The sequence below is a fragment of the Hippocampus bargibanti genome, linkage group LG08, assembly GCF_051943395.1.
Source record: "Hippocampus bargibanti isolate YZ-2025 linkage group LG08, ASM5194339v1, whole genome shotgun sequence".
Lineage (NCBI taxonomy): Eukaryota > Metazoa > Chordata > Actinopteri > Syngnathiformes > Syngnathidae > Hippocampus > Hippocampus bargibanti.
The window spans coordinates 14,527,731-14,543,446 of record NC_142741.1 but is presented as its reverse complement, the minus strand read 5'-3'; the positions used below and the strand labels follow the sequence as shown (position 1 = coordinate 14,543,446).

The window sequence follows — 15,716 nt, the reverse complement described above, 5'->3', positions numbered from 1 at the left end:
TGCTATATTAACCTAGTTGATTGCAATTGTTTTAAGTATTGTAATGCCCCTCAGCGTGACAAATGATGCGCAGAGTCGCTGGTATAGCGAGTCGGTCTTTTATTAACAAATTTAGCAGTTTTATCACACAAACAGGAGCTGTTGTTACGCCACAACTCACGCGCAGACAATCCCTCAGGCATACTGGCTAACCCCCGTTCTTGGGTCCTCCCTTCTCTCCGTGTGTGTCGTCACGGGACCCCAACAAGCCCAGCCCCCAAACATGCATAACACAAGCACTGAACGTTACACTACCCTCCCCTTTATGAAACCCTCGCCCCGAGGGGTCAACAAAAAAAGTACTCAAGTCGCTGTGGCCTTCGTCTGCGTCTCTGTGGTCGACCTGGCTGTGGCTCGGTTCCCCCCTGCGCTGGCTGACTCGGGGCAAAACTGGAGGAGGGTGGGGAACCTGGGCTAACCAGATTACCTGACGTGGACGAAGCAGTCCCCGCCTCAAATACAGGAATACCGCTGCCCCGGTAGGGGGCCAACCTGTCCCGATGTAGAGCAATTTTCCTGCCCCTGGGGGGGACCGCTACCCGATAAACAACCTCCCCCACCCGCTCGAGTACCCGACAAGGGCCATCCCAGTGGCTGTCTAGTTTGGGGCAGCGGCCTTTTTTCCGTTTGAGCGTATACACCCAAACCAGTTCCCCGGCCCGGAAGTCTCGCCCCTTGCTCCGCACGTCATAATTCCTCTTTTGGCGTGCTCCGGCTTTCTCCAGCTGGTCCCGTGCGAATGCGTGCGCTGCCTCCAGCCGATCCTGCAGTCGACGGGCATACTCCAGCCCCGGCTGGTCCTCTGGGCCGCCTGGTGGTCTTCCAAACGCCATTTCTGCCGGTTTCCGTATTTCCCAGCCCAGCATCAGCAGAGCAGGGGTACAGCTGGTGGAACTCTGAACCGCTGATCGATAAGCCATCAGCACCAGTGGGATGTGCCTGTCCCAGTCACGTTAGTGTGTGGAGGTGAGGATGGCGAGCTGCTGTTGCATGGTGCGGTTGAATCGTTCCACAAGTCCATCACTCTGCGGATGCAAGGGAGTGGAGCGCGTCTTCTGCATGTCAAGGCATTCACACAGAGCAGCGAACACCCTGGACTCAAAATTTCTGCCTTGGTCACTGTGGATGATATCTGCAGTTCCAAACCGGCAGAACATGCCCTCCAGTAGCGCATCAGCTACTGTTTCCGCCTCTTGGTCTGGCAGTGCGTATGCCTCTGGCCACTTGGTAAAATAGTCCATTGCACACAGCACGTAGCGATTCCCTCTGTCTGTCACAGGGAAAGGACCCATGATGTCCACAGCAACTCTCTCCATGGGCGCACCAACCCTTTGTTGCTGAAGTGGTGCGTGTGATTGGGCTTGAGGTCCTTTGTAGGCCATGCACTCATCACAGCGCCGACAGAAGTCCTCTACGTCCCGTCGGTGCTGCCCCCAATAGAACCCTTGGCGTAGCCGTCGGAGGGTCTTTGTGCTGCCAAAGTGTCCCGAGCCGGTGCCCCCATGACATGCTCTCAGCACCGTCTCTCTGAGAGCTCTTGGAACGACCACCTGCCATCTCTCTTCCCCAGTGGCAGGTTCTTTCCAGGCTCTCTGCAGCACGCCGTCCTTGATGCGTAAGCCATCAAACTTGCTCCAAAGGCCTTTGGAAGCAACAGAGAGTCCCATCACGCCTTCCCAGGGCGGCCTCCTGCCACTCTGGACCCACTGCCGCACGGGGTTGAGATTGTGGTCCTCCTGTTGTTTTGAAGCCCACTCAGAAGTGTCCACAGCCTCCAGGGTGCAGCATGTCGGCACAGCAGCAGCCGCTTCAAGGTCTCGTCTACGTGTGGTAGTGGGTAGCAGTCTTTCTTTGTCACCTTATTGAGCCGTCTGTAGTCCACACAAAACCGCGATTTGGTGCTCTTTTTCTTGGGGACCATGACCACGCCAGACGCCCACGGACTGTCGGAGGGCTCGATAATCCCTGCCTTGAGCATGGCACGGATCTCTTGATCTGCGGCTTCCTGCTGGGCTAGAGGCAGGCGTCGAGGGCGAACCTTCACTGGTCGCGCGTCACCCGTGTCGATGTGGTGCTCGACCAAGTGAGTGAGGCCCACCTCATTCTCACTGAGAGCAAAAATGTCATTAAATTCCCACAGTACCTGCCATAACTGCTCCTGCTGCTCGACATTTAAGCCATCACAGTTCTTCTGCCAAATGGACCGGATAGCCCCAGTCCGGCTCTCCGCTGATTGACCCGGGGTCAAATCGACTGGCATGGCTGGGTTGGATCCAGTTGGCGCCCCCGGTGGGTAGACCATCACAGGGCGAGCGAACTCTACCCAATCTACCGTCGAAAGCTGAGGAGTCAGCACTGCTGCTGTCTTGGTCAGGCTGGTTTGGGTCATCGGTGCATCCGTGCTCTCTGCTGACGGTTCCGCCGTGTTGATGGCCACCTCTGGTGCACTCTGTCGAGACGCCGTGATCAGCTCCACATGCTGACCGCTCGGCAGGATGAGTACTCCAGCTCCCAAGTCCACCACACATTTTGCGGCTTTTAAAAAGTCTCGTCCCAAGATACAGGGGTCACTCACGTCAGCTACCCAAGCTGAGTGGGTTGTCGACAAACCCTTCAGAGTGAAAACAAAGTTCCCTTCACCTTGCATCTTGGCCGTTTCACCGGTCACGGTCCTCAGTTTTGTGAGGGTCGATTTTAAGACGGTTCCCGCTGGAACAACGTCAGGTCTCACAATTGTGGCTGACGACCCAGTGTCCACCAAGGCTGTACAAGAAATGTCCCCAATTTGCACGCGAACATGACTGGGGTCCCCCACGTCTGTCCACCCCACCATGATCGCTTTCTTTCCATGTGCAGATTGTAATTTCCGGCTACTCACTGGAGGGGTCCGCGTTGGCTGGGCGACGCAGACCCTTTCCCGTTTCCCTGGTGGTTCAACATCTTTGGGCAGCGTCGTAGCAGATGACCTGGCTGGCCACACCCCCAGCAGACAGCAGGGCGAGCACATCGACCACTTCCTTCCTCCCGTTGTGCTGGGCGGGTATTTATCGCACACACCAGCTCATCCACCCACGTTGGCCGGCGCTCCTCGCCTCCTGACAGCGAGGTCGCCAAAATGGGGCAAGCCGCCGTCGGTAGTACTCCTCTGGCTGCGGTCTCCCTCTCCGTAGCAAGAGCGAGTGCTTCTCCGAGCGCCGCTGGGTGGGCAAGCTGGACGTGTAGGCGCAGTTCATCCGGTCTGAGTGCTTGGATGAACTGGTCCCGGATAAGTTCATCTTGGATGTCCTTTGGCATCCCAGCATATGCCCGCCGGCCGAGGCTCTCGATCTCATGGGCAAGACAAGGCAGCGGCTCCCCTGGATGTCGATCACGCCATTTTAGCTCACAGCGCAAGGAGTCCTTCAAATTAAACTCCCCGAAACGCCTCTGTAAGGTGCCCACCAGCGCGCAGTAATTGAGTCTCTCTCCAGGGCTTAGTAGCAGTAGACAGGAAGTAGCCTCGTCGGTTAATGAAAGTGCCAACTGTGCCGCTTTCACCTTGTCTGGCCAGTTTGCCACGTCTGCCACCAATTCAAACTGGGCCCGATAAGCCTCCCAACTTCCTTTCCCGGAGAACTTGGGGGGTTTCATGGGGGGTCAAGCCAACCCCAGGGCGCCGCCATCAATGCTTCCGTCAACCCTCGTGGCCGCTACATCCCGGCGTGGCGCCGTAATGGCGGACTCGCGCTCATTTCGGCACGGATTGTCAACATAATTATCATAAACATGACCTCGCTGTGTGCCACTTGACATTGGCATGTCTATCACGCATGGCGCTGCTTCTTTCTTTACCGTAGCCGGGTCGCCGTGCTGAACGGCCTCCTCCTTTAGCAAAGTTGCCGAACATTTTTTTTAAGCAGTTGGGGGTACGACGGAAAATCCGGAGCTTCTGACACCAATGTAATGCCCCTCAGCGTGACAAATGATGCGCAGAGTCGCTGGTATAGCGAGTCGGTCTTTTATTAACAAATTTTGCAGTTTTATGACACAAACAGGAGCTGTTGTTACGCCACAACTCACGCGCAGACAATCCCTCAGGCATACTGCCTAACCCCCGTTCTTGGGTCCTCCCTTCTCTCCGTGTGTGTCGTCACGGGACCCCAACAAGCCCAGCCCCCAAACATGCATAACACAAGCACTGAACGTTACAGTATTGAGCTATGCTGTTTGGGTTTATAAGTTAAATGTGTGTATGTACACCTGTATTTTGTGAGACTCTATTGTTCATTTAAAGTTAAAAAGGCTAAGTCTAAAGTGATATTTACACCAAAAGGAGAATTTATTTACATTTCAACTACATTTTCGCTACACAGTCAACATGCCACCAGAAGGTGAAATCGAGCCACCTTATGTCTAAGAAGAGCAAGTTAAAGCAACAGTAAATGTAACACCACATTTAGTCACCACATTAAAGTCAGTGTCTGAACTCATGACAAAAAGTTACCGGACACCAGGGCAGACAACTCTGAAAAGTTCCCTGCCAGCCATAAAGTTGCCTGCCCCATTTTTCATAACTTCAAACAATAAGACGACTAATCGCAAAAAAAAAAAACAATGTTGCAAAGTATTAAGAATTGATAATCAGAATATATAGCAGAACAACACTTAAAAATGTACCTACCACAAATGCTCCCTTGCTTAATTTATCGTAAATATCCCTTGCTGATGATTTTGCTCCAGTTGTCGTTTGTCCATACACTGTTCGGCATGTTGCACAATGCAATGTTTGCGTTGCGTCGTCTGCTACAAGCCACATGAACTCTTTCCACAATGCTTTTCATGTACGTTTACGTTTTGTCGCATCATACATTTTGTTAGCTTCTTTTGAATCCTTCTTGTGGGGCTATGACACTCGGAAAAGTCGGGAAGCACGAAGTTATTCGATGCAGGCTTCTGATTGGCTGCCGACTATGCAAATTGGCAAACGAACCGAAATGATTTTTTTTTCTTGAAAAAGTTGTTGGCCACCCGGGCGGAGACGTGTTGTAAGTTGTACGCCCGACGCAAAAGTTGCATGCCCCGGACGCATGCCCCGCAGACGTTATTTCAGACACTGCTAAATTAGATTGCACATAGCCTAGAAGTGAAGCACTCACACACTTACTGAAAAGCAAAGACACTTGTAGACAAGTTGAAAGATATGAAAGCAAACTTTAAAACCACATGTGAAAGGTGGAAGCACAATATTAATGTACTAAAAAAGGCCATCAAATACAATGATGATTCTGACCTAATGAATACAATGAGCAGAACAAATACAGCTCAATCTGTGATTGATAATACTTACCTAAAAATCAGAGACACTCTACATCCAGAGCATCCACTCAGAAATCTGTAGAATGAATGACACATGTAAAGCACTGAGACAAACTGTCAATAAAAAGGCACAGCAGTTCCTCAAAGATGGGAGGTTCGAAATCTCTTCTTGGCCACACAATAAATCAGTGTTTGAGACGACACTCTCCAATGTCTCCTTATCTGCACACACCAGAATCAGAATCAGAAGAAGAATCAGAAGAATCTTTATTGCCAAGTATGTAGAACACACAAGGAATTTGTTTCCGGTAGAACAGACTGCACTAGTATCATCATCAAAAAATTGCAAAGAGGCACTATACAGTTCTATTTGGGTTACTGTTAAAAGACTTAATGGCTTGGGGGAAGAAGCTGTTTAATGTCTGCTGCATTTGGTGCGCATGGATCGGTAGCGCCTGCCTGAGGGGAGTAGCTGGAAAAGTTGGTGGGCAGAGTGTGGAGGGTCCAGTAGGATTTTCCGCACCCTTGTTTGGATTTTTGCAGTGTGCAAGTCCACGAGAGTGTCAATGATTTTTTTCCGCCGTCCTCACTGTCCGTTGAAGTCAGGTTTTGTCCATTTTTGTGGCGGCCCTGAACCAAACGGTGATGCCGGGTAGAAATGTTGTAGCACCTCCTGCGGCGGGCCATGCTTCTTTAGCAGCCTCAGGTAGTATATCCTCTGTTGGGCCTTTCTCAGGGTGGAGTTGGTGTTGACCTCCCACTTCATGTCTGGGGAGACTGTGATTCCCAGGAACTTGAAGGTCTCAACGGTTGACACGAGGCAGTTAGATAGTGTGAGGGTCAGCTGTGGTGATGGATGTTTCCTGAAGTCCATGATCATCTCTACCGTCTTGAGCGTGTCCAGCTCTAAACAGTCTTCGTACGTGTCCCAAGATGCAAGACAAGCTGCATTTCAAGCAGCAGCATCAAGAGAAGTTCTCAGAGTTATGAAAGAAATAAGTGATCAAGAAAAAGAAATCTGGACACTGGAGCTGCAAGATGAAACACATCCGTATCACACCCTGGGGCCTGCTTGCGAATAAATGTTACATAACAAATTCGTTCCTCCTCCTCGTCCTGGTGATCACCATCCAGGAACCCAGGATACCATGAAGATTTGATTGATGTAGTATAATAACATGACTTTACTTAGATATTGTTTCCATTTTGATTGTACATAGTTGTTTTATTTTGTGATTTTCTCTTTTTTCTTCTTTCTATTGACCTACACCGATGTTAAATATGTTCGTCAGGGGGGTTATGTTAGGGCAATTTGCTGTACAAACACATTTTAAACATCTTTTTATTTCCTTACACATCATTGTATTTTCTCGGACTTCTGGTCATGACATCACATCCTGTCCGTCTTTACAAAAGCTCTCCCAAACAGATCTCAATCTCTTCTCATCTGAGGCTGTCTGCGCCTCTGGGGTAGGCAGTAACATTTTGTGCCATCCCAAACATTAAATATTTTTTTGGTTTTACTTTTGATTCCTGCTTCATTAATATTATCCCTAACAATCATCTGTATCATTTTTACAGGAATGACTGTTCTGTGAAAAGAAAGGTGTTTTGCCGACTACAAAGCCATACTATGGGTACTGTGATTTTTCAAAACAAGTGACATGATGACAATTAACAAAAGCAGCACACCACAGTCAGTATCTTTGAGTTTATTAGAGAAACAGCAAAGGAATATTCAGCAGTATTTCTACACAACTCCCCCGAATTCTCATTCATAATCATGTGGCAGTGACAATCAACAGGGTCATGTGTAGCGGGATCCCATACATGCTTGGTGAACTCAGAAAAGGAACCCATAGGAAGAGGCACAGGCATGTTGTCAATGTGCTCACAAGTGAAAAGAAGATTAATGCATTTCTGCAGACAAAGAAAAAAAATGTGATATAGAAACGGACATCTGTTTCACTACATCAATCTTTAACCTCCAAAAAAGAGCACTTGGTAGGGTGCTACAAGTATTACATCATGTTAATTCACATGTCGTAATGTGCAAGGAAGTGTATTCATTCTGATCAACAACAACACAGAGGCTGTAATATGAGTGATTCTTTTATGTAATAATATCATGGTACGTGTAGCTATTATGTCGATCAGTTGTATTAGACATTTAAATTGTTTTCACATATTTGTGAATCTCATGTGCAACAAAATCAGAGCAAACAATAAGGAAGTACAGAATGAGATGAGAGAATTTAAAAGCGGACCGAGAGTGCTAAAACTGACCCTCACGTTTAACCATGACGTTGTCCCTCAAGTGCCTACCCAAACTATAAACTTGATCTCCAAGCCCTTAGCACTAAGACTGAAATTTTGCATCAACCATAATCCTACTAATGACATCAAGATCTTCCTTGTGGCTTTTGGAGGAAAACGTCCATAGTGTAAAGAGTTCATACGTCCATAGTGTAAAGAGTTCATCTATCATATACATGTATACCTCAGGGCCGTGGATTGGTACCAGTCCCCGCATAATTTGGTACTGGGCAGCACACAAAGAACAACAAATATACATTACTGTATTTCCATTTTATTTATTTATTTCGGAATCTAAAATATATTTTATTTTGAAAGAATGTTACATCTGTCTGTTACATCAGTCTACAGTATGTCACTCTTGACGGAGGTCAAGGCGCGCTTCTCGGTCACATGCTTGGTAGCCGCTAAAATGAAACTCATTTAACCCATAATGACTACAAAAAATAACATTTTGAGGATATGGAAAAGGCCCAGCCAGGAGCTAGAAGAGAAGCCTGAGCATTTCAAGAAAAAAAGTCGACATTGAATCGACAGTGTCAGAAGTCCCACGGAAAATTTGCATTTAACTCAACGGGAGATTCCCACTTTAAATGATATGCAGCAACGGTGAATCGTATTTTTCATAGACTTTGTATTTGCGGTGTATCTTATTGTGAAGGCATGTTTACACGTTACCGTAGTGACCCAATCGTGTTGCATTAAGATAGAATGTTCTTTGTGTCATACTTTGTGTTTATTATTAATACAAAAAATTCCACCGTTTTCATGCATGACATATTTTGTTCAATGTATCCATCACACCTTAGGTACCGGTCCATGAAAATATTATCTGACATTAAAGCGGTTGGTGGATCAAATTAGGTTGAGGACCGCTAATTGAGATTATCATACATGAAGAGCAGTGTCATCAAATGGTGAGTATAGCTTTTGCTTTTTTGAATGTTGCTGTGCCGATGACCATTTTGTGTTTGGGAGCCTTTTACTGAGTGAGTTGCTGGTTCTGTAGCCACAAAGGGACATAAGTCTTCTTGTGCCGGTCCCAAACCCGGATAAATACAGAGGGTTGTGTCAGGAAGGGCATCCAACGTAAAAGCTTGGCCAAAACAAACATGCGGATCAAACCTCTGAAGATGGAGGACACTGATTCGCTGTGGCGACCCTTTGAGGGGAAAAGCCAAAAGTAAAAGAAGAAGAGACATGAAGCTGTCATGTCATTTATACTACAAACCAGCTTATGAAAATAACATCCACGATTCATCCAAACTGAAAATGAGCCAAGCCACAAGAAAATAGAAGTCCAAAATCAGCGTTTGACAGTGGTGCTCCGTGACCCCCGCACTGAGCTGTCCGTCCTCCGTTTCCGACAGTGTCCCGTTGCGGGCACTGTCGGTCCCATTAACCGCCTCTTCCCGAAGTTCCTGTTGCAGCAGTCTGGAAATGAGGCTGTTGAAGCGGTTCTCTGTGGTGGAAGCCACATCGGAGGACACAGTGGTCAAGTTCAGTTCAGCAGGGTCAACGCATGTGCCATTCACTTTGGCAAAGACCACCTCTGCCAGATCAAGTCCCGCCACTGATGACGGTGACGAGCATGGGATGTCCCGCACCAGGTTGTAGTTCTCCATCCACAACTTCAGCCATTCCAAGGTGCAGTCACACTCCCAGGGGTTCCTAAAGAGGTAGAGGCGACCAAGGAAGTAGATAGGCTGGAACACTGGGTAGGGAAGAGTACTGAGGTTGTTGCTGTTCAAATGGAGCGTGATCAAGCTGGTTAGGTTCTCGAATGTTCCTTCCTCAATATACACCAGATGGTTCCTATCCAGGTACAGGATCTCCAGCTCTATCAGGTCGCTGAACCATGTTTTGGAGACATTGGTCAGCTGGTTCCCGCCGAGGTTGAGCATCTTGAGGCGGCTGAGGCCCTTGAAGGCGAGCCGCGGCAGGTCACACAGTAGGTTGTCGTTGAGGTAGAAGTTCTCCAGCCGCACAAGGTCCTGGAAGGCCTGGTCGTGGATGACATTGATGCGGTTCTCTTGGAGGCTCAAGTACCTGCAATGACAAGGGAACATAAATCAAAAACTACAACGACTAAAAGAGTAACACCCCAAGTCTGAGGTCGCACACATATGAGGAAAATTGTTACAAAATCCAGAACATGTGCAAGAAATATAAGATCTGTGTGAGTTGCATAAAAAAAATAATTGTCAAATTAGAATTGTCTTCCGTGACTACATACACCTCGAGTTAGGTTCAGAATTGGAACTTATTTTATCAATCTCTAAATGTCCAATCATAAATCATTAGTGGGACTCGGGGGTCTACAAGTTTGGTCCTCGTAGGCCCAGACCCAACTGCTTCTCATTCAGAATGCTGCAGCGAAAGGCCAAATGATGGCAAGGTTTTCAAGTCCTTGACTTCGATGTACCACATCCGACAATGGCAAAGTCAAGACTGTTGGTAATGAAGTTGCATTGGTGGTGATCCCAACCATGACATTAACCTGACCAAGCCAGAGACTCACTTGAGGCTGCCCAGGCCCAGCAGTGAATTGTAGGCTACCGCCTCGATCTTGCTCTTCTCCAGATAAATGTGGGTCAGATTTTCCATACCACGGATGGCGCCGGGGATCCTGCGGAACTTGTTCTGGAAGCAGAGCAGCTCCTTGAGCGCCGTCTGCTCGATGAAGATGCGATCTGGGATGTTGAAGAGGTTGCAGTCTGACAGGTCAAGGCGCACCAACTTCTTGAGGCCTGTGAAGGTCCGTGTGTGAAGGTAGCTGATGTACTCATTGTGCGCCATTTTCAGTTCCACTAGGTTGGAAAGACCCTGAGGAAACAAAAAGGTTCCACAACAATTTAGAGAAGACCCATGGTAAAAATTAATTAGGGACCGTGTGACCACTGTAGGAGGCACAAGGAGCAATTAGTATTCAAATGAGTCTGGAGTAGGATGTTTCGTGAGGCACAGCTGTGCTAAGTAAGCAAGCTGATGACATAGTTGCTTACTGCAAGGTGGGCAAATCATCTCTTTGAACAATCCATTCTAACCTTGAAGGCTCCAGGGGTGATGAAGGAGATGTTGTTGTGATCCAACGAGAGGGACTTGAGGGATGGCAGCGTACCAAATGCCCGTTCCGACAGGAACTTGAGCCTGTTCTTGTCCAGGTTGATGGTAGAGGCCTCGCAGGGAAACTCTCTGGGCAGCTCAGAGAGGCCCGAGCGGTCACACAGCACGCTACAGCTCTTCTCTTGCGTGCAGGAACAGGACTGCGGACAGGCCCTCGCGCATGCCCAGCGTGTCAATGCCGCCGGAAGCAGCAGGATCAGCAGTGAGACTGAGGATTACACCAATGTCAATTCCGCAGCGTTGCCTCAATTGCTGCATAAATAAAATCTTAACTTTCAAGAAAATGACACCAATAAAAATGATATTTTTTAGGAAATTTGTGGAATTAGTGGCCAGAATTTTCCACTATATTTTAGTAGCTAGATTTTAGTAGCTAGCAGCCTACATGGTAGGTAGGTTTAAATAAATCCTCAGCGATTAGCTGGCAAAAAGTTCAGAGCATATACTGCCCGAAGACAACTGGGAAGGCTGCAGCATGCCCGCAACCTTTGTGAAGAAAAAGCAAATCAGATCGTGGCTGAATGGACAAACAGGTGAGAATTCTGCCCACCATTTACAATAAGTGATCCATGTACAATATTGTAAAAAAATACTGCAGCTCTTTGTTCTATAAAATGTTAAGGGAAGTACAAAACCCTCAAGGCAGCTTCCTATTGGTGTTTTCGTGTAAATCTTTTTCCCTTGAAAAGTCAAAGGAAAAGTCCATATGATGCGACTGACAGCTTACTCTTGTCAGAAAGTGTATTAATATGATGGTGACTGTTCTTCACTCATTCACTGCCAGACGATGGGCAAATATGTGTCCACTTCAGTTCAATGGTTTTTGTCAATTTCACTCAAATTGCAGACTACATAAACATTCAATGCAGCGTAAAAAAACACTCCTTTCATCAGAAAAAAAAGAGTTAATTCCTAAGTACTATGGGTCTGGAGTTATCTGAGCTTGAAATGGGGGCGGCTGTACAAAACACAAATGCTGCCCTGTCGTGTGAGGGAAAAACATTGACAGAGGTCTGAGCAGTGCTTTATCAGCACCCCCTGCCCCGCAGGAAAAAAAAAAAACGAACAAATTTGGGAATGGCACGCCACTCTTCAATTTCCGAATAAATCCGGGAATGGCAGGCAATGAGTTAAAAACTAAAGTCTGATTTAAAGATTTGCCACACCACAATAGCGACTGTCGCTGTATGTATCAATGTACATTCTGTTCCCTCACTGAGCCTAATCACGAGCTGTGGCTCAAGGCATCACGGGTGGGAAACCAACAGCCAGTGGGCCAAACGCAACCTACGATGCAATTCCAAAAACAATTCAGAACTTGAAAAATATTGTGAAACCATACATATTTAAAATACAGTGCATTGAGGTTACACATTACATTGTGATTAAACTGACCAGTGAAAACCACGAACGTCATTACTGTTGACTGTCATTTGGGAGGTGCCAGGATTAATGCTGCTCTGAAATGAGAAGAAATACAACTATCAACTGGAATGACCCCCCCCCCCCAAAAAAAATACTAAAAAAACGACGACAAAAGTACCTGCACATTCCTACTTCACAGGAAACGTCTGACATCGGGAAGGATTTTAAGACATGCACACGACTCTGCCTGTGGATCTTTCTTGTCACCATCTAAACAAACATCTGTGCTACCATGCTGTGCATTCCATGTGCATCTTCAGCTTGCCGATCTGCCGTCAGCCTTTGTCCATTTCCTGGTAAATGCCTTTCAGCATTCTGAGCCTCCCACTCCTGCAATGTGTGTGACACACACACACACACACGCGTGCGCACACACACACGCGTGCGCACACACACACACACACACACACACACACACACACACACACACACACACACACACACACACACACACACACACACACACACACACACACACACACACACACACACACACACACACACACACAAAAGCCATCTCTTAATGGCAGCAAAATCCCCCTGGATGCAGAGATGGAGATGGGAGTTTGGCAGCAGGATTAACAAAGTAAAGCCAGCGAGGCTGAGTGTTAACTTTAGGAACATGTGCACGTGTGCCCATGTACTGTATTGTAGCAGACATTAAAAACAGCTACAAGTACCTTGGTATACCACAGGCCAATGGCAACCTCGAACTAGCAACAAGGAAAGTGGCTACGACCAAATACCTCCAGCGGGTGAGGCAAGTCCTAAGAATCTAGCTCAATGGCAAGAACAAGACCCGGGCAATAAACAGCTATGCCCTGCCAGTGATCAGATACATTGAAGGAATAATAAGGTGGCCAAAGGAAGAGTTTCAGATGGATGTTAAGACCAGAAAGCTCCTCACCATGCATGGAGGGTTCCATCCCAAATCCAGAACCCTGAGACTGTACACAAGGCGTAAGGAAGGAGGCCGGGGACGAGTGAGTGTCAGAGCCACTGTCCAGGATGAAATATCCAAGCTCCATGAATACATCAAAGCTGTACTCAGAGAATGTCTCAGACAATGGGGAACAGAGGATGAGGTGCTGTAAGAGGGATCATCATGGGAGGAAAAGCCCCTACACGGGATGTACCACCGAACCATAACTCTGATCTCAAGAAGACCTATCAGTGGCTAGTGAGGGCTGGCCTAAAGGACAGCACAGAGGCACTCATCCTGGCTGCTCAAGAGCAGCCCCTGAGGACCAGAGCCATAGAGGCAGGGATATACCACACCAGACAAGACCCAAGATGTAAGTTGTGCAAAGAGGCACCTGAGACAATCCAACACATAACTGCAGGGTGTAAGATGCTGGCAGGGAAAGTCTACATGGAGCGCCATAACCAGGTGGCTGGCATAGTCTACCGAAATCACTGTGCAGAGTATGGACTGGAAACCCCAAGGTCAAAATGGGAAACACCTCCCAAGGTGGTAGAGAATGACAGAGGAAAGGTCCTGTGGGACTTCCAGATACAGACTGACAAGATGGTAATGGCCAACCAGCCAGATATCGTGGTCATAGATAAAGGGCAAAGGAAAGCTGTTGTTGTGGATGTAGTGGTCCCGAGTGATGGAAACATCAGAAAGAAGGAACATGTGAAACTCGAGAAATACCAAGGGCTCAGAGAGGAGCTGGAGAGAGCCTGGAAGGTAAAGGTGACAGTCGTACCTGTGGTGGTCGGAGCACTCGGGGCAGTGACCCCCAAACTAGACGAGTGGTTGCAACATATCCCGGGAACAACAGCGCAGTGCTGGGAACAGCACGGATACTGCGCAGAACACTCAAGCTTCCTGGCCTCTGGTAGAGGACCCAAGCTAAAAAATGGGGGACAGACGCCACCCAAGGAGGGTGAGACGAAGATTTGTTTTTTAATATATACAGGTAACATCCAAGTTATGACTGCCGCGAATTACGTACTTACGATCACGACCGCCAGACCGCAGCCGGCAATGTGTACGACAATTTTGGCCAGTCAGCATGTTGCACACTTGCACAGCAATCTACTGCGTGACGACACACAACAGTCGTTATACAGTACAGATCTTCTCGGCAACATCTCCTCTAGTACTATACACTGCTTTTTTCCTCCGCCTGAGTCCGAGCGTGTGTGTCGGGCGACTTCTTCTGTCCGTTAGCAGGGAGAGGGATTTTTCAACAGCTGTATTCTTTACTTATAAGTGTTTTATTTAACCAACCCACTATATAAATTCAAAATATAAATCGACAAAATGATAAAAACGACACTAAAAGGGCAGACACACACGCGCACACACAAAAAAGCACTACTATACTACTGCTTATGCCTACAAACAAAATGATAAAAATGACACTAAATTGACTAATATATATTTTAAAGTTGGAAACCTACATTAATGGGGATTTAAAGGTGAGATAAGCCTTGCGGATGAGTGAAAGACGAAGGGAATGGAAATCAATAGTTCAACATGAGTGTATGTCTGTGTCGCGTGTGCATGTATATACTGTATATATAGTCTATTCGAGTTATCCATGGAAGATCAACAGGGAGATCAGAGCAGCATCTGCTGTGTCTGATGTAGGGTGAGATCCTGGGTCATCCGGGAGCAACTCAGAGTTGAGCAACTGCCCCCATGTTGAGAAGACTCACGTTGAGTGGCACGAGCATCAGGTTGCATCCATGGTGAGGTCTTCTGGGCATTTTTCATCAGCAGAAGGCCGCTGGGAATAACCGAGGACATGCTTGAGAGACAATGTCTCACAGTTAGCCTTGGAATGCCTCTGGAAATGTTGGAAGTAACCCAACTCAAACTGCAACATGACCTCTCTACTCGCACCCCCTACCTCCAGAGTGAAAGCAATAAAAGCGGTCAAAATAGGGGTATGCTGGGCATAACATAACAAGTGGATGGACCTAGCCAGTTTAATTTGCCGCGCTTCGCTGCATGCCTAAAAAGTTGACGCAGGACCAACACTGCGAAGGCAAATGCAGGTCAGCTCGTGGGGAGGTGGCGGGGGGATTTCAGATTTGAAGCTTAGTGCTCATGCGCTTTTCCACTGCAATAAACAAGACTGTAACTGGGACAAGGCTTCGTGTCATTTCATTGATTTTTCACTTTCACAATTTTCCAGAAGCGTCTTCTTTTTCAAATGTCACTCACTTATCCCATACTCACATTTGTCATTGCAACAGAAATCTGTCCCACAATGCCAATTAAAGTGATTTCACGTGAGAAAAAAAATGCAACATAACCCCAACTGAATCTCCAAATGAGTAAATTGTGAAGTTAGTTGGGGCTAAAGGAAATCTGTGAGTGAAACTTTGGTAAATTTTGTAATGTTTTGTGCAAATTTGAACTGCGCTGTAGCCTATGATAACCATTATCAAGGGGACATCAATGCCAATTTTTTTTGAAAGATGCTCTATACAACCCTACTTAAGCACAGCATTCTCATTAGAATAGTTTGTGGAATATGAACTGCGCAGCAAATGCC

At 47.3% G+C, this 15,716-nt stretch overlaps 1 protein-coding gene across 1 annotated transcript; it reads right to left on the bottom strand.

Annotated features, from left to right (window-relative positions):
- Window positions 1-7,031: 7,031 nt before the first annotated feature.
- Window positions 7,032-12,483, bottom strand: nyx (nyctalopin). Its single transcript, XM_089002554.1, has 5 exons — window positions 12,320-12,483; window positions 12,172-12,236; window positions 10,698-10,984; window positions 10,172-10,476; window positions 7,032-9,699 (listed from the first exon to the last, which is right to left on the bottom strand). Exons 2-5 carry the CDS (start codon window positions 12,191-12,193, stop codon window positions 8,886-8,888), a joined length of 1,428 nt encoding a protein of 475 aa, XP_088858680.1. The 5' UTR covers window positions 12,194-12,236; window positions 12,320-12,483; the 3' UTR covers window positions 7,032-8,885.
- Window positions 12,484-15,716: the final 3,233 nt, after the last annotated feature.